Here is a 24,444-nt window from a genome sequence, read left to right as displayed (position 1 = left end):
TCTCACATAATAAGAAAAGACAAGCCAGGGCTGGGATACAATTCAGTAGTAGAGTGCTTATTTAGGACCCATACCTGTACTTAACCTCCAGCACTGCCTGGATGTGAAGGGGACTCATATAAACCCTGCTGAGCCGGGCATAATCACACATACTTGTAATCCAGGCAATCAGGAGGTAGAGCAGGAGGATCAAAAATTCAAGGAAATTTAACAGACAAGGCTTCTAGCACCTCCCTTTGCAGGAAGTCCAGCCATGTGCTGTTGTCCACAGGCTTGCCTTTAGTAAGGTGTTTCCTTCCACTCTTCCACTGCGTGCGCCGCCAGGGCCCCCCCCCCCCCCCCCCCATCATTTATCCATGCACACTTCAACCACGTCCCTCCTCTAGAAAACTGTCCTGCCTGCACCGAAGTATTTGGGACTTCGAAGCTGTGCCTCCCTATTACATGTACTTTACCTCTACCAATGCCCTTGCTGGCCGGCTCAGAGCAGGACTGACTCTTTCATGACCCCAGCACTCATGAGGTATCAGCTGTCAGCAGAGGTGTCTGCACTCTCCTGTGAACTAAAGTCCATGGAAAACTTTACAGCTGGTCTCTCAACAGGATCATCAGTGTCTTGTCCTCTAAAGGCAGAGCTGTTCCTGACATCTGGGGTGACAAAAGCCTGGCCTTTTGATAGGCTCTGTGGACTTGCCCTAAGAGTCAAGGCAGAGAGTAACTCCAGTGCCTGGGAGATGGAGGCAGGAGGATCAGGAATTTAAGATCATCCTTGGCTACAAGGTAAGTTCTAAGCCAACTTGGGCTCCAAGTTCCTGCCTAAAAGAAAAAACAGAAAAAGGCAGACAAGAAGGCAGGCCTAGTGAGACAAGAGCTAAAGCACAGTCCAGGGACAGTGGCTGTGCTTCCTCAGCTCCTCAACACTCCGTGGTGAGATGCGCAGCCTGGTAAGTGGATATTGTGAATCCAGATGCTGCAGGTAGACGCCCACATGGACAGGGTGCCAGCTTTCTGCAAGAGACATGGCACTCACCAGTAAGTTATCTCAGGGTTAGTGAGATGGCTCAATAGAATAGGTAAAGGCTCCTCCTAGAAATCTGACCTGAGTTCAGCCCTCAGGTGTAACATGAATTGCTAAACCGTCTTATTAATAAAAAAGCCGGGGCCAGATATTGGGGTGAAAGCTGAACAATCAGAGAAACAGAACAAGCCGCAGCCAACCTCACCTCGCCAACTCCTCATCTGATCCTGTTTCCACGAATCCTCAGACTGAAAGCTTCTGAGTCCTCACCCGAATGGATCTCAGCTGAACTGCTGCTATAAGCTTAAAAGCCTCAAGTTCCTGGTTCTCACACCTTATATACCGTTCTGCTTCTTGCCATCACTTCCTGGGATTAAAGGCATGCATTTTTCCCAAGCAAGACATGAGATCTCAAGTCCTGGGATTAAAGACATGTGCCACCATGTCTAGCTCTGTTTCCAGTGTGACCTTGAACTCATAGGGATCCGGATGGATCTTTGACTCCGGAATGCTAGGATTAAAGGCAAAGGCGTGTGCCATCTCTGTCTGGACTCTATGACTAATCTAGTGGCTGTTCTGTTCTCTGACCCCAGGTAAGTTTTATTAGGGTACACAGTATATTGGCGTACACAATAGATCAGCACGCAGGAACCAGCTCCCGCAAGTTGTTCTCTGATAGACATATGTATGCACACACAAATAATTTGCTAAAGAATAAATGATCTCTGGGAAGGTGACAGAATAAGTAGGTATCTATCGCCAAGCACTAAGGAAAAAATTAACAATGCTTCTCAGAGTGGAGTGACCTGGGAAGGAAGCAGAAATGTTTCATTCTTGAATTCATTACTACTACCGATGCTAGTATATCGTTTTTGACTGCTTGGAACACAGTTCTGGTCAGGAAAGGGTAAGCAACAGAAAAAGACAAATACATGTCTGGTGGTCGTGACCGAGAAGGAAAGGAAAGACAGGGTGAGGGACGTGCTGTGTTGGATGTTCAGTGAAGGTGTCTGTTGTAACGTAAGCAGAGACCTGTGACCAAGTCATCCATGAAGTGAGGAGGACTATTCAGGTAGAGAAGTGACAAGCCAAAGGACCTTGGCATATTTAAACGGAGAGCAATGATGTGGTGGAAGTGGGCAGAGGAAATGCAGTAGGGAGATTGATAAGGATCTGCACTGTTTGAAGCAGCCCCAGGGATGAGTAGTAGAGCACAGTGGGTGCTAGTTGGGAGACTGGTCCAGTGGAGCGAGGGTCACTGGGAAATGGTGACGTGCCCAGTCCAGTATATGTGTCACAGGTAGGGCTGAACAGCTGTCCTGAGAAGTCGACCCCAGAGAGAGGTGTCAACGGCTAGTCAGGTGAGTAGCTTGTCTCTTGCTTGGAGGAGGAGCTATAGACATGATGAAATCAAGAGTTTGTTTAGGACAACTTAATTGTTGAAAAGCTTCGTTTGCATTTTATTACAGAAAGTTTAAAGTGATTAGCAGAGGTGAAAGGATTTTATAATGAATACCCATGTACCCACAACCAGAATTCATCATTGCCATTTCTCTGTGTTTACTTTATAATCGAAATTTCCATCTGTTCCATCTATTTGGGGAAACATTTCCAAAAATAAATTAAAAGATTGTACACTTACCTCTAAATATTTCAGTATGTATAATATTGGGAGTTCAATATTTTGATTAGCTTTTCTTTTGAGGTAAAGTTTAATATCAATATAAAGTATAAATTTTTCAGTGCTGGGGATTGTTTGGACATGCTAATAAGTATCTACCATTGTGCTGTACCTTCATTCTAAAAAATATAAAAAGTATATAAAGCTTTTTGAGACAGGGTCTCATGTAGTTCAGGATGATCTCAAACTCAATGTAGCCAAGGATGACCTTGAACTGATACTCCTGCTTTTACATCCCTACTGCTGGAATTACAGATGTGTATCACCCTATCTGATTTTTTATTTAATTTTGTTTATTTATTTGTTTGTTTATGAGGCAGGGTTTCTCTGTGTAACCTAAATATTCTGGAACTCCCTCTGTAGAACATGCTGGCCTCCAATTTAGATCAGCCTGCTTCCACCCCCAAGAGCTGGGATTAAAGTGTGTGTCACCATGCCTGGCTTAAGCATGCCCAGTTTTAAGCGTGTGTGTGTGTGTGTGTGTGTGTGTGTGTGTGTGTGTGTACACGTGCGTGTGTGCGTGCATGCGTGCGTGCATGCGTGCGTGCATTCGTGTTTACATTTGTATAGAGGCAGTCAACTTTGGGTGTCTTTCTCAGTTGCTTTCCACCTTCCCCCCCCCCATTTTATTAACATTTATTAATTTTACAAAATAATGGGTTTCATTATGACATTTCATGCGTGTATACTTGTACTTTTTTCAGTTATACAGCATCACCAGTACCCCAGAAAGTTTCTTTTCCGTATTAATCCCTGCTTCCCTTCCCTAGAGGCATCTGTAATTCTGTTTTTTCCATCCCAGATTGGTGTCACCAACACTAGAGCTGTATGAGTGGAGACCTACACCTGTCTTTGAGTAACGGTTCTTCTGTGTAGCACAGCTGCGCCATGCTGTTGCACAGGCGTCACTTGATTCCTACTTTCTTTGTATACAGTGCTCTGCCTGCATGTATGCTGCAGGCCAGAAGAGGGCGCCAGATCTCATTGCAGATGGTTGGTTGTAGGCCACCATGCAGTTGCTGGGAGTTCAACTCAGGACCTCTGGAAGAGCCATCTCTCCTTAACCTTTGAGCCATCTCTCCAGCTCCACTCTGTTCCTTCTTTTTTTTTTTTTTTATTTCTTTTCTTTTTTCTTTTTTGATTTTTCCAGACAGGGTTTCTCTGTGTAGCTTTGCGCCTTTCCTGGAACTCACTCTGTAGCCCAGGCTGGCCTTGAACTCACAGACATCCGCCTGGCTCTGCCTCCCAAGTGCAGGGATTAAAGGCGTGTGCCACCACGGCCTCCACTCTGTTCCTTCTTATTGCTGGTTGATGTGCTGGTGTATGATGCATCATGGCTTAGTTTTCAGTTTTTAGCTATCATGAATAAAGACGGCTATTCTTTATTTATAGTAATGTTCTGTATATCCACAAGGAAGTCCTTTTTTGGACATTCAGATTCATTTCTTTAGTCCTTAGAGTGCAATTTGAGGATCATAGTGTAGGCAATAAGTTTGAGTTTTAGGGTGTAAAAAAAAAGGAACTGTCATACCTTTTTCATAAAGGTCCACCAACAAAAGAATGTATGAAAACATTGTGATGTAGTTAAAATGGAGCAAAGCCAGAAGAAGTACAGATAGAGATCAGTTTCAGAGACTGCTCAATGTGATAGCCAAAGTCTCTAGTCCTAGCACGTGGTAAACCAAAACAAAAGAACTACAAGTTCAAGGCCAGCTTGGGCTATGTGAGACTCCGTCTCAGAAAGCCAAGAAGGGGCTGGAGAGATGGCTCAGTAGTTATAACACTGACTGCTCTTCCAGAGGACCCTGGGTTGATTCCCATGTTAGTTCAGTTCCAGGGGATCTGACAACTTCTTCTGACCTCCAGGGCCAGGGCCAGGGCCAGGCATGAAATGGTACACAGACACACATGCGAGTAAGACACCCATGCATAAAGAAGACTATACATTGAAACATTCAGTGTGGTTGCGTTTATATAAAATTAGAAAGCATGTGAGACACAAACGTTACACACTGTCGTAACTACATACTTACGAGGTAACAACATGTTTGCAAAAGTCTTTAATGTCAAGACAGTGGATAGGAGGGGCTCATAATAGTCTCCAACTAAATGAGTAAAGTGGCATTTCCTTAAAGGCATTAGAAGCAATTTTAGTAAAATGTCAAGATTTGATACTGATGAATGCATATTCCACCACAGGTGTTAAGCTCTGAGCTTTGTGGATTTCTGTTTGCTGACTTAGCTCCCAAAGATCTTCTGAACTGTTTATTTACCACTTTAGCTGTATCCTGCCCCTAGGGGTGACTGAAGCTGGGTGGGACTAGGAGGTGGGGCACAGCCCTGTCCTCTCTAGGCCACCCTTGCATGAACAGCTCCTTGGGGGCTGGGACAGAGTACCTCTGACCTGCTCCTAGCTACTGCCTCAAGAGAGCCTGCAGGCAGGCCTGCCTTCCCTTTGTCCCTGAATCTTGGACTGACCTGGTGCTGGGTGAATTTGAGGCACATGTTAAAATATTTGTTCCCTTCCATTGTTTTGGGTCTTTTTCTTTGGTGACTCAGCATTGTATTTATGTGTTTTCAATCTGCCCATCTTCTCTGTCATTGCCTATCTATTAGTTTTAAAATTTCCCCATTCTTCCCCTTTCTTATTTCATCTTTCACAGAGGGTCCTTAAAATGCTACCACATGTCCCTGGGGGTTTTGTTTTTTAATTGGTTTTTCAGCTCTGAAGTGTGTGTGTGTGTGTGTGTGTGTGTGTGTGTGTGTGTGTGTGTGTGTTTTCCCTTTTCCTTTCTGAGCTCCCAGTCCCTGGTTCAGATACCGCCTATAGCTTCTGTTCTTGGGCCAGCCCTTCCTGCTTTTTATTACTTGTGCTGCATCGTCTTCCTGCATAGCCATTGCCTCGTTACATTTTTAGAGTTCATAATAGAATACTGGTTTAAAATCGCCTTCTTCCCATGGTGATGGTTTTTTCTGTTCCTTTTCAGTTTGTTTTGTGGCAGTACTTGGCACAGGCTCGTTATGCCTTTTATGCTGCCTTTGATTGTATGCTGAGTTACACCTTTGTCTTAGTTAAGGTTTCTCTTGCTGTGGAGAGACACCATGACCACAGCAACTCTTAATGGAAAACATTTAATTGAGGTGGCTGGCTTACAGTTCAGAGGTTCAGTTCATTGTCAACATGGTGGGACATGGCTGTGTGCAGGCAGACATGGTGCTGGAGAAGTTGAGAGTCCTATAATGGGCAGGCAACAGGAAGTGGTCTGGGAGAGTGGGTGTGGCTTCAGCATATTTGAGATCTCAAAGCCTGCCCCCACAGTGACACACTTCTTCCAACAAGGCCACACCTCCTAATAGTGCTCCTCCCTATGAGCTTGGGGGGGGGGGGCAGTTACATTCAAACTACCATGACCTTTTATCTTTTATTTTGAGGTGCATTATATTTTTTCAAACCAGCTGCCAAACAGTCCTGTCATGGGGTGAGGGAAGTACCTTCCTTCCTCCTCTTCCTCCTAACCCACCATCTCCAGATAGACCAGATGGATTAGCCCACCTGTGACTCAGTAGTGCCACTCACTACCTTGGCAACAGTGATCTTTCAGGGAAAGGTAGATGTCCAGGGAGAAGCCCACTGTTGTCTGCGGTCACTGTCGTGGGATGTTTACCTGGAGAGACAGTCCACCTGCTAAAGTTCGTGACTAGACAGAGCAGAGAGCATCAGTGTGTAACGCCACCCATTTTGCCATGTATTCCCATACAGTAGTTGGAGTCTGTTTTGTCATGTGCAACTGAAAGGACCCTGACAGACGCACCTCACTTGTTCTCACACAGCCCAGCCGCCCTGCCCGGCCCACTCCACTCTTTTTGTGGACACTGACTGCTTTTTTCATTTGCCTGCATCTCCCACTGAAAGTGCTTCACTGCTCATGTCTGGTACCCTCGCACTGTACCTGGCCAGCACTGGGCAGGGAAAAATTCAATTGAGAGCCAGGTACGGTGGGGTGGTGCATTCCTGTAAACCTTAGCATTTGGAAGACAAAGCCAAGAAGTGTGCTGCAGTTCCAGCCAGCCTGACCAGCACACCAAGTTTCAAGCCAGCCAGGTTTACATAGTATGATGGCTATTCTTGGTTGTCAACTTGACTATATGTGGAATGAACTATAATTCAGAAATGGAGGGCACACGTGTGATCCAGATCTTGAGGCAAAAAGACAACATACCTTTGATCCTCTTCTTGAGGCTGGAAGGCACACCTTTAATCCGGCCGTACCTTCTGCTGGAAGTCTGTATAAGGACAAGGGAAGAAGGAAGGGCGTGTTCTTCCTTTGCTTGCTTGCCCTGCCTTGTCAGCACACCCATTCCTTTACTGACATTGGAGCCTACTTGTGGAATATTAATTTAAGATGTATTACATTTGTTTATGCTGTGGAACACTTATTTAATGATGCAAAAGACATGTTACATTTGTTTGATTAAATAAAAATAACCTGGGATCAGGAGGCTGAGTCAGTGGGATCAGGAGGCTGAGTCAGCAACTAGCTGACAGGACATGGTAGGGAGGAACCATGTGTAGCCAGTCTTAACTGGGGGCTGAGCAGAAGGATGCCCTGTTTTGGGGGTGATGTGAGGTAGGAGTGAAGATTAGCTACTTGCTATTCAGCCTCTTTGAGCGAGCAGAATTTCACCTCAACCTTTGAATCCTGAGTTTGACCGAGGGATAGAGATCTCTTTAGCGGCTGTGATAGAGCTGGTGCCTGAAGGAGAAGAATTCCTGCCTGGCTATAGCCAGTGCAGGCGAACCAATACTGGTAGCTCCGGAGTTGCAATTGCTGACTAGGACAGAAGTTGCTTAAGGGCAGCTACTGAATTTAATGAGAAACAACACCTACTTCTTTGGAATTCTGGCATATACAGAAGACCATGGGACTGAGCAGCTACTAGATTCTTGGACTTCCCATTCACATCTAGCCATTGTTGGACTGCAGCCTATAAGTCATTCTGGTAAATTCATATATATATATAAATATGAAAATTTATTATATATGTGTGTGTATATACGGAGAGAGATATTCATTCCATAAGTTCTGTGACTAGAGAACCCTGACTAATACACATAGGAAGGCCCTCTCTTAAACTAACTGAACAACAAAAGAACAGGGCCAGGCACAGTGGTGCATGCCTTTAGTTCCTGCATTTGGGAGGCAGAGACAGGCCTCTCTTGGGTTTGAGGCCAGCTTGTTCTGCAGAGTGAGTTCCCTGCCTGCCAGACAGAATATGTTTGTCTCAAAAAATAAAAGAACAAAAACAGTAAAACGAATTCAACTGAAGGTGTTTGTACAGAGCAACCTCTCACCAGCGCTGTCTCTTCTACTCTAGTAACTAGTTTCGCGTGGCTCAAGTGTGGTAATTTTTTTTAATAAAGAGAAAAGTTTTGAGAGAATAACTGACATGGTCAGAGGGCTATAATCTTTCTTTTTTTTATTTTTTTTGAGACAGGGTTTCTCTGTGTAGCTCTGGCTGTCTTGGATCTCACTCTGTAGACCAGGCTGGTCTCGAACTCACAGTCACAGAGATCCGCCTGCCTCTGCCTCCCGAGTGCTGGGATTAGAGGTGTGTGCCACCTCCGCCCGGCTGTAGTGTACTCTCTCTTTTGATGTTTGTCAGGTTTCTTCCATCAGTCTTGTCTGTAAGTCCACCTTGTATGTACACCGCAGAGCTCTTGACTAGGGAATTAGAAGCATGGCATATTGTAATCCTTCCTGAAGGCTGCTGATTAATAAGACGGTTGGATACATCTACAGAGTATTCATTAACACGTGCAAAACTAATGGGCTCTGCTGCTGGTGCGTGCTTTCCTGATGTTCTTGTCTTGACCTTGGCCCTCAACAGGTAGATTTGTGCAGACAATATCAGGAGGTAATCTCTCTTTCCCTTGAATGCTTTTAGACTAGAGTGAGAATAAGAGGCAATAGAGCCTTCGCCCTTGAGGGCCTGTTTTCCTAGTACTGTAATTTATAATAACCCAGCTGAGAATTGAGGAGGAAAGAATAGGGCGTCTGCTAAAACAGCTGTCTTAAGTCCCAGCTTCTCCCTGCTCATTTGCTCCTGGTTGAGACAACCCAAGAAGCCTTCCCAGCGTCAGTCATTAGCAGGGATGCAACAGTAGGCAGCCAGAGAGCAGAAGTGGCTGTCTGAACTGGACTCAAGGGCTTAGGAGACTGTCTGAAACAAACAGAACCCTGGAAGCCAGATGTTCACTGTGAATTGCTGCTCATTATAGTGATGCTGCTGCTTTACTTTGACTTTGTAAAGATTCCTAATTACAGTAGGACACCATCCAAAAGTATTTCCACTGGGTGTGGCCATCTTTCAGTTTTGTTGTTTAAAAAGTAAGAAGTAGGTAGGTGTGTGTGTGTATGTATTCGTTCAAGAACACAACACAATGATCTGGGTACCACAAGAGAAAAACACAGTTCGAAACCTGCTTAACCCACTGTGTGCTCATTTTTCTGTTTGTTTATTATGATTCTTGGGAGTTGAAACTAGGGCCCCAGTGTGTAGGTAAGCACTCCACCACTGAACTGGATCCCCAGCCATCCTTTTTTGGTGAGGAGATGGATTCATGCATTTAGTTAGAACAAATAGTCCAGCCACACAATAAATAAACTTGGTGGTCATAGGCATCTATCACTTCTCAGAAACAACTGTGCATTTAAAGTGAAGATATTAGGGTTTCTTCACATACACACCCATAGCCCACTCCTAGTTGATTGAGTAGTGTATTCTAATGAATAGCCTGTTAGTTACAAGTATGTTAAGACTGTATAAGACAAAAAGAATGTGAGATAATCTGTTCTCTGAGAATAGTGGCACTGCACAGTTAAGAGAGGCTGGTACCCTTCAGGTACTTCTAGCCTGGCCCTCTTTTTCACTTGCTGTTTGGAGACAAGGTCTCACTAAATTGCCCAGGCTGGCCTTAAACTGACTTTCTTACCCAAGCAGATCTTGAATTTGGAATCCTGCCTTAGCCTCTAAAGTAGCTGGGATTTCAGACCTGTGCCACCAGCCCTAGCTGCTCTCTGAGGAAAGGTTTACAATCTATTACCCAGAAATTTGGAAGCTGGATAAGTTTTAGAATTCAGAACTTTTCAGATGTCTTGAAAGAGCATGATGAATGTATTCATGCCATATGTTTTTTGACAGCCCAGCAGGGCCTGAAGTAATGTTCCCATAGCCAAACGTAACATTCCTTTAAATTTTTTTAATGTATGTGTTTATTGGGAGGGATGTGTCTATGTAGAAGCCAGAGGTGGAGGTCAGCTGTCTTGCTCATCTGCTCTCCAGCCTAGTTTTTGAAACAGTCTGTCACTGAACCTAGAGCTTGCCAATTTGGCTAACCTGGCTGGTAAGCCAGTGGGACCCTACTATCCCCACCTCCCAATATTGGGGTCACAGGTGTCCACTACCATACCCAGCTTTTGTAGGTGCTGGGGATCAGCTCAGATCCTCTTGTTTGAATGGTAAGTGCTTTACCAATGGAACCATCTCTCCTGCCCCTCCTTTTCTGGTTTTCTTCCTTTTTTTAAAACGGGTTGCATTGTGTTTTTGTTTATGTCTCCGAACGATATATATGCAGTACCTTCTGAGGCCAGAAGAGGGCATCAGACCCTCTGGAATCGAAGTGACTGGTGGAGTTGCTGTTGGGTTCTGAGATAGGTGTATGGGTGCTGATAGGTGCTGGGAACCAAACCTGGGTCCTCTGGAAGGCTGGCCAGCGCTCTTAGTGGCTGAGCCATCACTTCAGTACCCCCACTGAATCTTTGATTCTATTTGATACTTTTAGGGCTACAGAAAAACAAAACAGCAACAGAATATCAGCACATGGGTGAGGCATTGGACAGACTGCTTTGACAGCTAAGTCTTAGGTCAGTTAAGACAGGTTTGGGTTTTTTTGTTTTTTGTTTTTTGTTTTTTTTTAATTTGGGTAATAAGTTTGGCAACAAATTTGGGGGGTACCTTAGTTTTAAGGACTTTTCAAGTATTGCAAATAAAGAATTATGGACTGAATTATATTTTTATTAGTATGTATGAGAAATTGTTCAAGCAGATCACACTTGTGGCAGTCAGAGGGCAATGTTTAGGAGTCTGTTCTCTTGTTCCATCGTAGGATCCAGAGATTGAGATTCATGACATCAGGAATGCATAGCAAGCATTTTTACACACACATCACCACCACCAACAACAACAACAACAAACTGAAAATCAAACACTAAAATCTACAAGAAATGGGTTGCTCTTGTTACTCCTCTTTGGCAGTGCTGAGGATTCTAGTCAGGGCCTCCATATAGTATGAAAAGACTGACTCACCACCAAACTGTATCTCCAGTCCACAGGTCAGACAATTTGGTTAGAGCATAAACAGTCTGCTTTGTCAAGCCCTTCATGTTATGCCACAAGACCTAATGTTTTACTAGTCTGGTTCTGGGACAAGGTAGACAAGAGCAACTCACATCGTTCTAAGAACTGGAACTCCTGATCATCTTACTACACCTCCCTAGTCCCAGGATTCAGGCAAAACACCATACCCAGTTTTATCCAGTGTGTCCAGGCGTTCTACCCCATTAGGTTTGTTTAAGTATGAGAATGAGGGGAAGATTCTTTAGGCCAGCAGTCCCTTAGGCATTTCTAGGGCTGTGTCTACATACATCTCTAGGGCTGCAAATTGACATTCTCTAGTACGTTTGTCTGGTATTTTCAGATCAATAAGGCTTTCTTTTGAGTTAGATGTGGTACACACCTGTAAATTCCAGGCAGAGGCAGGAAGAGTGCCACAGGTTTGATTCTAGCCCAGGCTACATACTGAGACCCTGCCAACTGTCCCTCCCTAAAACAACAAAAATTTTTTTTGAAACTTCTTAATTTCAATACTTTTAAGCTTGCTGAAAGTGAGTAGCTGATTTTTTTTTTCTTTTAGAATGAAATATTGATTGACTCCTTAACACTCAGAAACTGTGTTCACACAGGGTCTCATGTAGTTCAGGCTGGCCTTGAATTTGCTATTATCAAGGATGACCTTGAATCCCTGATCCTCTGGCCTCCTTCCACCTCACAATCCTGGGGTTGGAGGCATGTACCACCAAACCCCACTGACAAATTTGTTAGCGTCTCAGTTTAACAAGGTATTCAACATAACCAGTGGCTCCCTTTCTGAGGGACACAGTCCAGGCTCCTCAAAGAAAAAGATACCCTCAAACAACGACACTGTCTGACCCTCTGAATCCCCTAGGATTTGTGTCGTGAGTGGCCTTGACCTGAACCCCTCAGTGTTTCCAGACATGCTGGTGCAGAGTGGGCCTGGGCCCTGTGCCACCAGGTCAGGCTCTGTGGTGATTTCAGAGGCTTGGCTTATCTCAGAAAAAGCATGGCTAACTCTTTAACTGCTAGACATTTTCACCCTATACATTTCCCCAGAGGCTGGTTTTAGAATGTAAGATCACTAAATAAAATATTTTGATTTTTTTCTTTGTTAACTCTTGAGTATAGTTACCAAACATTTAATGGGTAATTTTCATCCCGTGACTTGCCATTAAAGGGCAGGCAGAGGGAGGTACACAGGGCAGTGTGCTCTGCTTGTATCCCAGTCGCCTGGACTAGATGCGACTGTCCTTTGCTTACCTCTTCTTCGTACCCTCATCTCCACTCTAACCCAGTTAGTTACACACTTCTTTCTGCCCCCTCAGTCTGTAGGGACCTGCTACCTCCAGTGTTTTCTCTTTGGAGATAGAAAATCCAGAACTGATTAAATGGGTTTCTCCTTTTTTTTTTTTTAAATTTGGATATGTATGACAGATTTTAATTTAACTAGGTGTTACATTTTACTTAAAGCTTTTAGACCAAGGTTTATTGAGGTAATTTTCAAACACATCCTTTTTGGCAAAACCACTCAACAACAGAACAAGACTTTGGGCTAGGAGTATGGCTCAGAGAGTGAGGCACTTGGGTGCAAGCATGAGGGTGGGAGCTAAGAACCCCAGCACCTGCAGAGCGGCAGGGGGGTGTGCCGGGCCTGGGGTCTCTGCAGTGCCCTGGCTTGTTCACCTCTTGAAGGAATTCAGAGCTCTAAGTTCATGTGACACCTTGCCTGAGCAAAAAATCGGAGAGCCGCTGAGGAAGACACCAGCAGTGACCTTTGGTGCTGGAGCTTCTCCCCACACACGGCATGTAGACACAGAAAAACTTGATGAGAAACTGAAGTTTTATTCATGGTAACAGTAAACTCTTCCCTTCTAAAGGACTGGCCCCCCAAATACAAGTTTATTTCTACCTTCCTTTGAAAAATAGCAGATCGGGAGGATCAGGAGTTCAAGGCCAGCCTGGGTTAGCTGATACACTGTCTCAAAAAATTAACTTTGGGGCTGGAGAGATGGCTCCATGGTTAAGAACACTGGTTAATCTTATAGAGGACCAGGGTCCAATTCCAAGCTCTTCTTTGACAGCTCACAACTGCAACTCTAGACCCAAGGGATCCATCACCCTATTCTGGTCTCTCTCCATGGCCACTGATGCACATGGTACACAGACATACATGTAAAACCCATACACCCTCCCCCCACCAAAAGAAAGAATAGATTGGTTAGAGGAGAAAGTACTAGTTGGAAATAACCCTTAAATTCCTTTATTTAAATAACTATTCACTTTAGATGGAAAAACTTTATATAAATAAGATTTAGCTATATAATGTGTATTTGTATGTATAAACAAAGGCTTTTTGTTGTTGTTGTTTTTCAAGATAGGGTTTCTCTGTGCATCCCTGGCTGTCCTGGAACTCAACTTTGTAGACCAGACTAGCCTTGCCTACTTCTGCCTCCTTAGTGCTGAGATTAAAGACATGCACCACCACACTTGGCTAAACAAAGGCTTTTTAAAAAAGAAGACGGGCTGGGAAGCGTGGTGCACGCCTTTAATCCCAGTACTCAGGAGGCAGAGCCAGGCAGATTTCTGTGAATTCGAGGCCAGCCTGGTCTACAGAGCGAGATCCAGGACAGGCACCAAAGCTACACAGAGAAACCCTGTCTCAAAAAGCAAAAAAAACAAAAAACAAAACAAAACAAAAAAAAAACAGGGCTTTGCTACGTAGACCACGCTGGCCTTATACATGCAGCAATGCTCTTGCCTCAGCAGTTCTTGAGTATGCACCACCATTCCTTTAAAATGAGTATTTACAGTGCATATTAAACAACTTTTTGCACAAGCAATACTAGACAGCAAGTGTTTTAAGTAAGTTGTATTACTTAAGAGAAAAGACCATGAAGACAAAAGAATCCAACACATGTTAAATTAAAGGACGTTTTATTTACTGACAGATTAAAAAACCATAACTCCTGGCAGTGCAAAATGCACTAGTGAACCCATGACAGAGAACTGGTGTTAATACACAATGTTTAAGCAATGCTACACGGGTTTTTGGCAAAGTGCTGTGCTGTTCATTCCGTATAAAACTGACCATCTGTGACCCAATCAGTATAAAAAATGTATAAAAACAGAAAACCAATTCGATAGTGGCTCAGGAAAACAAGCTGCCATTTATGCATAGATTGATGTACAGTTTATATACCCTAACCACAATGTCCCTTACGTTTTCAAGTTGATGAGAGAAACAGCTGTGCCCATAAACACATTACAGAGGCACACAGTACAACCGACAATACTTTTTCTCATAACCTGCCTTCAGAAGGCAGATGTGTTCACAATTTTACTAGAGGAAAGAAATAAAGCCACTTCTTAAAAATAACACACACAATTACTGACTAAAGTTCAAAGCTTCTGGAGGAAAACAAAACCACACACACACACACCCAAGGCCCCCAAATACACACCTAACCTCACTAAGCACTGGTTTTTACAAGTTCACCTAGAAAACAATACTAAAACAGGAAAGTACAGAGCCAAACTCATTTAGCAGAGACATTTTTCAATATCACAAGAAAACTTATCAATGATACACAGAACATCCACGTTGCCTTCCTCTGAATAGTGACTTCTCTTCCACATAAAGGATACTGTTGCCAGTGAGAGAAGACACTTCCTGGTGTCTCTCTGCACCTAAGCTGCTTGAATTGGTGTCACATTTCAAGAGAAACTGGCCTATGACAAAGTGGACAACACTGTCATATGTATAGATTTGTTAAATAGACAAGCATTCGTGTCAAATTTCAACATTAGAATAGGTAGAGTTGCCATTTATAATGCATCAGAGGCCGATTCTAACTTTAAAGAATTTAAAACAAATAGTATCTATAAGCCTTATAAAATAAAAAGATAACTTCAAGGCAACAATAGAAACATAGTAGTATCTCAGTACAAGGAGCAGTCTCTTCATTGTCTCTAAAATAGAAAGAAAAAGGTAGAAACTTTCCCCACTAATCAATCTACTTAAATGGGTCTTCTAGTTGTAGTCCTTCATTCTTAGTTTTTTCCAACTCAAAAGAGAGAGAGAGAGTAGAGATGATAGTCTCCCTCGCTTTTCTGTTTGTCTTAAGAATATACAAAGACTGTATGCTTCTGTGAGGACAGCAAAACAGCAAAGCATCCAGATTTCAACGGAAGTGAAGACTAATAGCCAGTGTACAGATCTGAGAAGCAAAAACAACAGGCAGGCTTATGAGCCCTGGCAAGTTTTAAGTAAACACTCTTCTCACTAGAACCAAAGAACGGATAAGACAGGGACAATCTGCATGGCAACTGGAAAAATATACACAAAGTTAATGAGTTTGGGATTTTTTTTTTTAACTTCCTGCAATGGGAAGTAAAAATCCAATCTCCTTGCATCTCTGCACCTACTCAACCATACAAATACAAATAGCCGCAAGATAAATATGGCAAGCTAAGCATCTACATACAGGGCAGAATATAACTCAGGAAATAGTAATTAACGGACTACACACTCTAAAATGTTTAACACAAAACACAAACTTTGAGGAATGTGGAGGTCCACTGTAAAAGCTAAAAAACATACTCCAGATGTATGGCAGATACACACCATGTATTCTAGACTTTCCAAGCAACATTCTAGGCTATCAGTTTGGAAATGGCCAGAGCTCCTAAACTCAGGAGTCTCACTCTGTTTTGTTTGCAGTGCTGGGGATGGCACTCAGGACCTTGCACACACTAGGCAAGTGCTCCCCACTAAGCTACATCCCCACCCTTGGGGTCTTTCTTCTTACTGCCTGTACTTTCAGTGAAGTACACTGTAAACCACTAGTCGTTACAACAGCAAAATGATGATAATCAGTGAGTAATCAACTCAGAAAATGCATTTTGGCCATGTTTCAAAAAACATTTTGTTGTTTTTTGGTTTTTCGAGACAGGGTTTCTCTGTGTAGCTTTGTAGCCTGTCCTGGAACTCACTCTGTAAACCAGGCTGGCCTTGAACTCACAGAGATCCGCCTGCCTCTGCCTCCCCAGTGCTGGGATTAAAGGTGTGCACCACCACCGCCCGGCCAAAAAACATTTAACAGGTTAACATTGTTCTTTGTTATTAGGCTTGTGTCTTACACACAGTAGTTGCCTAACAGAACATGTAATGACCAAGAATTACAATTTTTCTTCAATTCTTACATGTGCCAATTTTAGACATAACTTTAGATTCTCACACAGGAACCACAGTGTGCTACCTACTATAGGTGATGTGGTTGGTAATCTTAACCCTGAAGAAAAAAAAAAAATCCCAGTAATTTACGTTTGCTGGTTATTAGGACCAAGGCAAAAACACTAGGCACAGACAAGGCAAATGAAGTCAGTAACTGAAAGAGATGTAAATGTACTTAAAGGATGAACAAATCTAAGGGAAAGTTGTTTAAAAACAACAACAACAAAACCACTGCAGTTTAATACACAAATCAGTTCACGCTAGCCAAACAAATTCTAATGGCTGAACTTCCGGCTTGTGAGACACAACTTGCATGTGACATAAGGGGGTGGGAAAGGCTTACATGTATTTAGAAGCTTGTGTCCAGAAGACACATAGCTGGTCTATTTTCAAGTTACCAGCATATGACCCTATAACAAACATGGTGTAAAACATGCAAACCTTCATGAAAACAAATAGTAACAAATGACTTCTCAGTTTGACAAACTTTACAGACTTGGCCCCTAATTAGAAAACAAATAAATAAAGGGGGAAGTCAGTATGGAAAGTTTTAAGGAAGGATGAGGAATCTAGATTCCTGTTCTAAGAGAGACATCCTGGCACTTGTTACAGCCAGTATAAGAAGACCCTTCACTGTCTAACTGCAGCTCTAAAAGCCTCGCCTTGTCAGAGGAGCACAGCTCTTCCCTGAAAGTCTCCCAAGGTTCCCTGCATCAATCTGCTACAGGGATAATACTTCACATAACAGTATGCTGCTTTTTTTCCTTGAAATTATTTCATAAACAAGTGTTTAATTAGGTTGCAGAGGAGATAGGGAAATGAGCTCTTTGATTATACAGGTAATGATATTACTCTCAGTAGAATGTGCTTTAAGCTGTAAATGGGTTTAATTTTCCAGAAAGTTGGTTGCAAGTGTGGATGGCTCATTAAAACCCATCAAAACTGCTTTTAGAAAGAAGTGACCAGTTAGAGGTAAGATAACTGGCCTATGTGAGTGGAACCCTGCACCCTGACCTCATTAGCACCAACCCTGAAGAATAATCACGGCAGAAAGTGTGCCATAGCCTCCCACCACTAGGTTCAATAGAAAGGCCCTGGAAATTCACACAAAGTTCAGTTCTGACAGCTCCACTTGCAATTAGTATGCAATCCCCACAACTCTGTGAGGGAGGTAAGTATTATTACTCCCCTGCTGTGGAGGAAACAGAGGCCAAAGTGGTTAAAGATTTTGTGAAGTTAAAAAATGAAAGCTCAAGGAAACCAATCCATCAGTCTTCACTTGGATGCTGTAAACGTGCCACCAGAAGTCCCATCTCCCATGCTTTCCCCTTGGGAGGACAGGCTCCATGTCTGAGGAATTACCTTGCTTAAGGGCAGACATGAGCATGCAGTCACCAAGTGCCTGGGCAAACACTTGTGCATTTCCAGCTGAACTGGCAGTTAAGACTCTAGACACCTCCAAATACTGACTGACCGCTCTGTGGGTTACCTACAGACAGATTGCAAATGTCATCTCACACGTCTAATTTTCCCTTTGCATATGAGACAAGTGCTTTTGTCCATGACAGCTATAGTATCTGTACCATATTGTGGAGTCACATCAGAATTGTTGAATGCATTTGTTCACCAAAGTTAATGTACCTGAATTCCACAATAAACTGCAATGACCAATCTGGGAAAAAAAGAACCATACATACGGAATATGTCAAGTTTTCTTTCAGAAGTAAGTTCAGCCATTAATTCCATTATATCCATGGCAAAAATCACTTGTTAATGCTCATGTTAGTGTATAAAAATGTACTCATTATATACAGAAAAGACTTATCAAGTACTGGTCAATAAAGTATGTGGCTGACCCTGAGAATAAATTTTTGCTTACACAAAAGATTAAATAATACAAAATTGATAGATGAAATTTGTAAGATATTACTCATATATACCTTACTATATTTAAAGACCTCCCCAAACACTGTAACTGTATTGATATGTTTCCAAAAATATTCTGAAAAGGTTATTTAAAAGTAATTGTCAGGAGCAAGGCATTATGTGATACAAAGCACAAAATATGGTTGTGATAGTGTCTAGACACACTGACACACTAGGCAGTTGGTCTTCAGTTGGCTGGAAGGAGACAGCATTTTCATTGTATGCACACACACATCCACATACATGGGCACAAACCCACGGAAACCAACATTCTCAGTAATTGTACTGGCGTGGGCAGGGCTGGTGAACCACCCAGCCACTGTGCTTCATCTGTCGAGTATGGCAATCCCTGGTAAGGTTCTGGCGACGAAGGCCATTTCTGTTCAGAGACTGTCTTTCACTCTGTCCTTTTATCCATTGGGAAGGGCGGAAGCTCCTGGGTTGTTCCAGAAATGCTGCCTGAGCAGCAAGAGCTGCAACACAGCAATGAATGTGCTCCCCCATTTCACTTTGGGCTTCCATTCTGAAACAGACCAAAGTGGAGTGTGTCAACAACTACTAAACAGGCTACTTCCTTAGGAATTTAGTTTTCTACATTTATTTGTCTCTGGTTGGGTAGGAACTTAGTGCCTCCTGGCTGATGGACAGATTTATATTTTGTGACTGTATTTGCTGCTAGTGGTAGAAGGGAGAAGCCAACTTTTTGTTTTTGCTTTTGCTTTTGAGATAGTGTCTTGTTATTGAGCCCAGGCCACCCTCAAATTCACCATCCTCCTGCCTCAGCTTCCACATTCTGAGATTACAAATGTGTGTCATAGCTCCTAGGTGAAAAGAACTTTTAATAGGAATGTAGCATATAATCCAGAGGTGGCTAAATGGGCTGTATATTAAAACTATGCTCCATACTCTGAGTGAATTTAATACGGTTCTCCAGGAGGAGAACTGATGTCTACTGAACATCTGCGGTTCGGTTAGTTATCTAAGGTAGAGTCTCATGCAGATGAGGATAGCCTCAAATTTGCCACATAGGCAACACTGGCCTTAAATTACTGATCCTCCTGCCTCAGCTTTTCAAGTGCTGGAATTACAGTGTGAGTCACACATCCAACTTTTAGCTGTTTAGAAGATATTATCTATTTCAGTCTTACTATAATATTAAAATAAAATATAATTCTCAAATTTGACTGATCAAAAAGCATTTACATCAACAGCACCCAGCACCTTCACAGATGATTTCTGGCTACAGGTAAAATGTCCTAGATAGCATATGAATCAGCATTTCATAGAAATGTATATAAGGACATTCCTTCAACTTTTTTTATTTATACCACAGGAGGGCATATTTTGGAATGGCATTTACACAACATGTATATTGGAACATGGTTGTATACATTAATAACAAAGTTAATTTTCTGCAGTGCTGTGTATTGATCTCAGGCCTCTTGCATAATTGACAAATGCTTGACAGGTGAGCAACATTCCCAGCAAAACTGTAACGATGAGGACTGAGGGTCTCTAACACAGGCTGGTTTCAAGCTCCCAATGTATCCAGGAGTGACCTTGAACTTCTGATTCTCCCAGGGCTAGGTTTACAGGTGTGTACCACCAAGTCCAGTTTATTCACTGGCAACTGAACCCAGGTTTTCTTGTGCACCAGACAAGAACTCTACAAACTGAGCTATATCCCAGTTTGAGTTTTAAGATTTTTACCAGTTTTTTTATTCAGGAAGGCAGTTACATATTTTACCTAAAATGGTGGGAGGAAATGAACTAAAACAGATCCCATTAAGAAATTAACAGAGGGGCTGGAGAGGTGGCTCAGAGGTTAAGAGCACTGACTGTTCTTCCAGAGGTCCTGAGTTCAATTCCCAGCAACCACATGGTGGCTTACAACCATCTGTAATGAGAGCTGGCACCTTCTTCTGTATACATAATAAATATAAATCTTTAAAAAAAAAAGAAATTAACAGAGGGTTGGGTGGCAGTATAGCTCAATGGTAGAGTGCTTGTCTAGTACGTACAAGGCTTGATCCCTAGCAGTAGGGAAAAACAAAAAAGAAGCAAATAGAAAGAAGCTACTATAAATGCAATGATTTTTAGAAGGCAGGCATTTGGGTTCCTGGTCTCCCTGCTTAGACTGGTAACAGATCATACAGTCTCAAAATGAACATACTTACTCTGTGCCCATGAGTCTTATAAGCAGCTTTTCCTGGCCCTACAAATGTTAAATGGTGAACTATTAAATCACTAGTAAGATTTAAAATGCCATTTTAATTTTACTACTAGGACATGGTCATTTTTCTTTATTAAGACTGATTTACTATGGGAAACTGAAGACATTACTTAAAATTATGGTATCATAAACATTCACAAACAATGTTTGTAAAGGCTAAGATGCAATAAAATGTATACTCTAAAGCCATTGTAAGTACTTAGCATCATACTCATGTGGTTTATACTAATATCCCTGAGGACAGACAGAATGGAAGTAATATTGAAAAACATGGTTTATTGCTTGCTTGCAAAGCAGACTGTTTGCTACATAAATAGTCTTGCCATTTTGGTAACACCGAATTCTACCTTGATTTAGAAATACAAAAACACACTTCTTTTTGAGACAGGGATCTCACTATGTATTCCAAGCTGCCCTTGAACTACTGTTCCTCCTACCTCACCCTCCTAAATGCTACAAGCATGTCACCATGGTTGGCCTTTGATAATTCATTTATGAAAAGTATCTGTTGATCCTACATGTCAATATGTATGATACAGGAATGCAAATCCAATTCCTTGTGGCATCTGATATCAAACACTTAACCCCTAAATACAGGGGTTAAGTGGATATTAAATTGGATAAAGATGATGGTTCGGGTAAAGCTGAAATACTCTAGACATAGGCTCTTCAGGGGAAGATTAAAGTATGATTTGGTAAGATGAAGTGAAAATTTGGTAAAACACAATGGTGAGTATCATGTCTAATAAAATAGTATAGAATCCATTGGGTTCAAAGTAAAGGTGACAGGTACTGAAATGAGCCTATATAGTAAAAACAACTTAGGACATGCCCAGGGTGTTAATAGTATTCCTCTGTGGGTCATGAGGGATGCCATTTCAAATTGTGAAATTTCTGCGTATTTAAATTTTTGGCAATGTATGCTATAACATTACTTTGCAAAACTGCCAATTACATACATGTGTACTTTAAAAACATCAAATGCCAATAAATAAACTTACAGTGACCATGTCAGATTAATCATGTTAGATTCTTTTCTTGAAAAAATTTTTTTTGAGATTTTACTTATTTCTGTTTTGTGTGTATGAATGTTGTGGTTGCATGTAAATAAATCTGTGCACCACGTGTCTGTAGTACCCATAAAGGCCAGAAGATGGCGTCATCCCCAGGGCCTGGAGTTACAGTTAGCTGCCATATGGATGCTGGAAATTGAATTTGGGTCATCTCAAAGAGCAGACAGTGCTCTTAACAACTGAGCCATCTCTCTAGCCCCTAGTCATTCTTGGGTGGATGCAATCACAATCAGTAGGGAAGAATTTTTTTTTTTTTTTTAAGATTTATTTATTATGTATACAATGTTCTGTCTGCATGCATCCCTGCAGGCCAGAAGAGGGAGCCAGATCTCATTACAGATGGTTGTGAGCCACCATGTGGTTGCTGGGAATTGAACTCAGGACCTCTGGAAGAACAGCCGGTGTTCTTAACCTCTGAGCCATCCCTCCAGCCTGAATTTTTAAGAACTGAAGAAATCTGCTTAAAGCCAATGTAAAGCAATTAAATCACCACCACCTCCAAACAAGTTATATTTTAAATGTTTGTTGGGATGCTGAAAAACACTTAACTCAGCAAAGTTATGGCTTTCAAAAATGTGCCACTTGAAGTCCCAGTTTATGCCTGGTATTATGTAACTGTAATAACATGATTTTTGGTTTGGTACAAGTAAGAGGAAATGTATTTAGCCTTGCTAAAGTGCATCTGTAGTATTGAGACTTGGGAGAGTAGCAACTCTGGAAAGCTTAACGTTGCCTGGGTTTAGTTATTACTCCATAGATGGGAAACAAGCTATATACAGTGGGCCAGTGGAGTCATGGCCTGAACTATCCAAAAGGAGGCCTTTGGATGACAGTGAAGTACTCCAAAGAATCCAGAGAAGGCGTAAGTCAGGGACAATCCTCACAATGTGGTTTGCTATTACAGGCATGTTCCACTGACATGCATGACTGACGGGCCAGGTTCTAAGCGAGTGAGATGGAGAGGTGGGAATCGTCTCAGATGTACTGCTGAAAATGTTCTCTTGATAAAGGCCACAGAGTATCTGGAAGGTTGATTTGTGACACACTAATCTTTACTGACTTCTCTTCCCTGAGCTTACTGGGCCCTCAACTCTCCATTTTGGACTGCCATATAACAACATCACTGCAGTGTGAAATCTGAGGACAACCGTTGGAACAAATACCTGGATTTTCTAGGTTAAGCACCATTTAAGGTGGTTTAGCTAAGAGATGTGGAAGTAAATAAATTTTTGAGACATATTTTAGGTGAATTTGATACCCTAAATAATTGAGTCTATAATATACTAGAATTATATTCTAATATACTTATCAGAAATACTAGTCTTTTTTAATTTTCCTTCAGTAGCATAATTTTGTAAGTGAGATAGTTCTCTTTTATACAACTGAGCCATGCTATAATTAATAACCTTATAAAACTCAATCCTGACCTGCATGCTGCAATTATAGCCTTGACCATGTTACTTAAGTAAATCTCTAACACAATTACTTTTTTATCTTCCAAAGCCTTAGCTTTGTACTGTGCAGAAATAAACTCTTTGCTTAGCAGACTGCCGTGCAGAGATTAGGAAGTGCTTGCAACATACCTGGGGCTGCTCGAGTTGTAGTCCTCATTCCCACAGCTGGCCTCACTGAGACCAGGGCAGGGGTTGTGAACAGCGTACACAGACATGCTGGGATGTTCAATGAGAAGGTTTTCCATAGGACTTGTTTCCACCTTGATAGTGGCTAATCCACCTGCTGTAAAACATGGGGGAGGGGTGATGAACCAGCTCTCCTCCATTGGGCAGGACTCAAACTGGAGGAAGCAGGAGTCACTGGTATCAGCCAAACACTCCAGAGATGCAGGTAAACAGGAGAAGACTGATGTGTGCTCTGCTGGGGACTCTTCACTGATGTCATCATCTTCCTCCTCTTCCTCGGCTGAGAAACCAGTGCAAGTGTCTAGATTGTGATCCACATTGCACATGGGAGGATGAGCATTCAGTTGTGGCAGAGTCATCCAAGTTCACAACAGAAGAAAGGACAATACTATATTAGAAGATGCTTACAAAGGCAAGTTTTGCTTGTAACAATTATAAATTCATTTCTAACCTATGTATAGTTATACTGGCACTAAGGAATGGCTTTAGGACTTTATATTCTGGCAGATAAACACAGTATGAGCCCCGTGGGTTCCTGTTGCTCGTGAGGGTTTCCCATTAAAGCGCCTCTGCTTGCACCAGGCTTTGGGAGTTGCAAAACTGGAAAGTCTGACGTCAGTCAGTTTTACTGACTGGATTGTCTGGCACAAAATGTTTCCTGAAAGTTTTTGGAATGTCCTTATTTATTTACTCTTAAACCTTAAAAATTACATTTAAGAGTTCACACATTCTTTGTATATATGTACACATCCATGTTTGAGTGCACACGAGGGTGTGTGTGTGTGTGTGTGTGTGTGTGTAGAAAAGCACTCTAGTGCTTGAGCCAGGTGTGGTGGGGTGTGTCTATAATCCTAGTGAGTGGGCAATGAAGGCAGGAGGACCAAGAGTTTAAGGTTAGCCTTAGCTACATAGCTTAGCTTGCTGGATGCCCCTTGTGTTGTGATGATTAATTGTTGAGTACACCTTACCTATGAAGTCAACAAGAATCCATTCATCATCTTCTTTCTCACTAAATTCTGGTTCTTGGTTGGAAGTAGCAACTTCACCTACAAACATTTTGTTCAGTCTCTGAAACATTGTTAAGGCAAGATTGAGACTTTGGCTGGAAAACTTGATAGCTGAGATTTCAAAACCCTGTCTTCAGTTGGCCTGATGGCACAAGGCAGGAGATTAAAGTGCAGTGTTTCTCCAACTTAGGTGAAGAACAAGAGTGGTCATCCCTAAA

At 42.3% G+C, this 24,444-nt stretch overlaps 1 protein-coding gene and 1 long non-coding RNA gene across 4 annotated transcripts in view; one reads left to right on the top strand and one right to left on the bottom strand.

Annotated features, from left to right (window-relative positions):
- The window catches only part of LOC128096306 (uncharacterized), a 21,139-nt gene extending 4,689 nt beyond the window's left edge, over positions 1–16,450 (top strand). Inside the window, exon 2 of the long non-coding RNA XR_008213597.1 lies at positions 604–16,450. This is a non-coding gene — a long non-coding RNA (uncharacterized LOC128096306). The remainder of the gene's footprint in view (positions 1–603) is intronic.
- The window catches only part of Tp53inp1 (tumor protein p53 inducible nuclear protein 1), a 19,214-nt gene continuing 8,801 nt past the window's right edge, over positions 14,032–24,444 (bottom strand). For 2 of the 3 annotated variants that reach the window (XM_052715719.1, XM_052715720.1), the window contains exons 2-4: positions 24,188–24,439; positions 23,163–23,520; positions 14,032–18,796 (exon numbers count right to left, since the gene is read on the bottom strand). In XM_052715719.1, coding sequence (XP_052571679.1) covers positions 18,547–18,796; positions 23,163–23,520; positions 24,188–24,296 — 717 coding nt within the window. In that variant the 5' untranslated portion in view covers positions 24,297–24,439 and the 3' untranslated portion in view covers positions 14,032–18,546. Of the gene's footprint in view, positions 18,797–20,450; positions 20,489–23,162; positions 23,521–24,187; positions 24,440–24,444 lie in introns of all 3 variants that reach the window. The other variant, XM_052715721.1, reaches the window with a different exon arrangement.

This window comes from Peromyscus californicus, unplaced genomic scaffold, assembly GCF_007827085.1.
Source record: "Peromyscus californicus insignis strain IS unplaced genomic scaffold, ASM782708v3 Scaffold_5__1_contigs__length_169319896, whole genome shotgun sequence".
Taxonomy (NCBI): Eukaryota; Metazoa; Chordata; class Mammalia; order Rodentia; family Cricetidae; genus Peromyscus; species Peromyscus californicus.
This window is presented reverse-complemented; position numbering and strand designations above follow the sequence as displayed.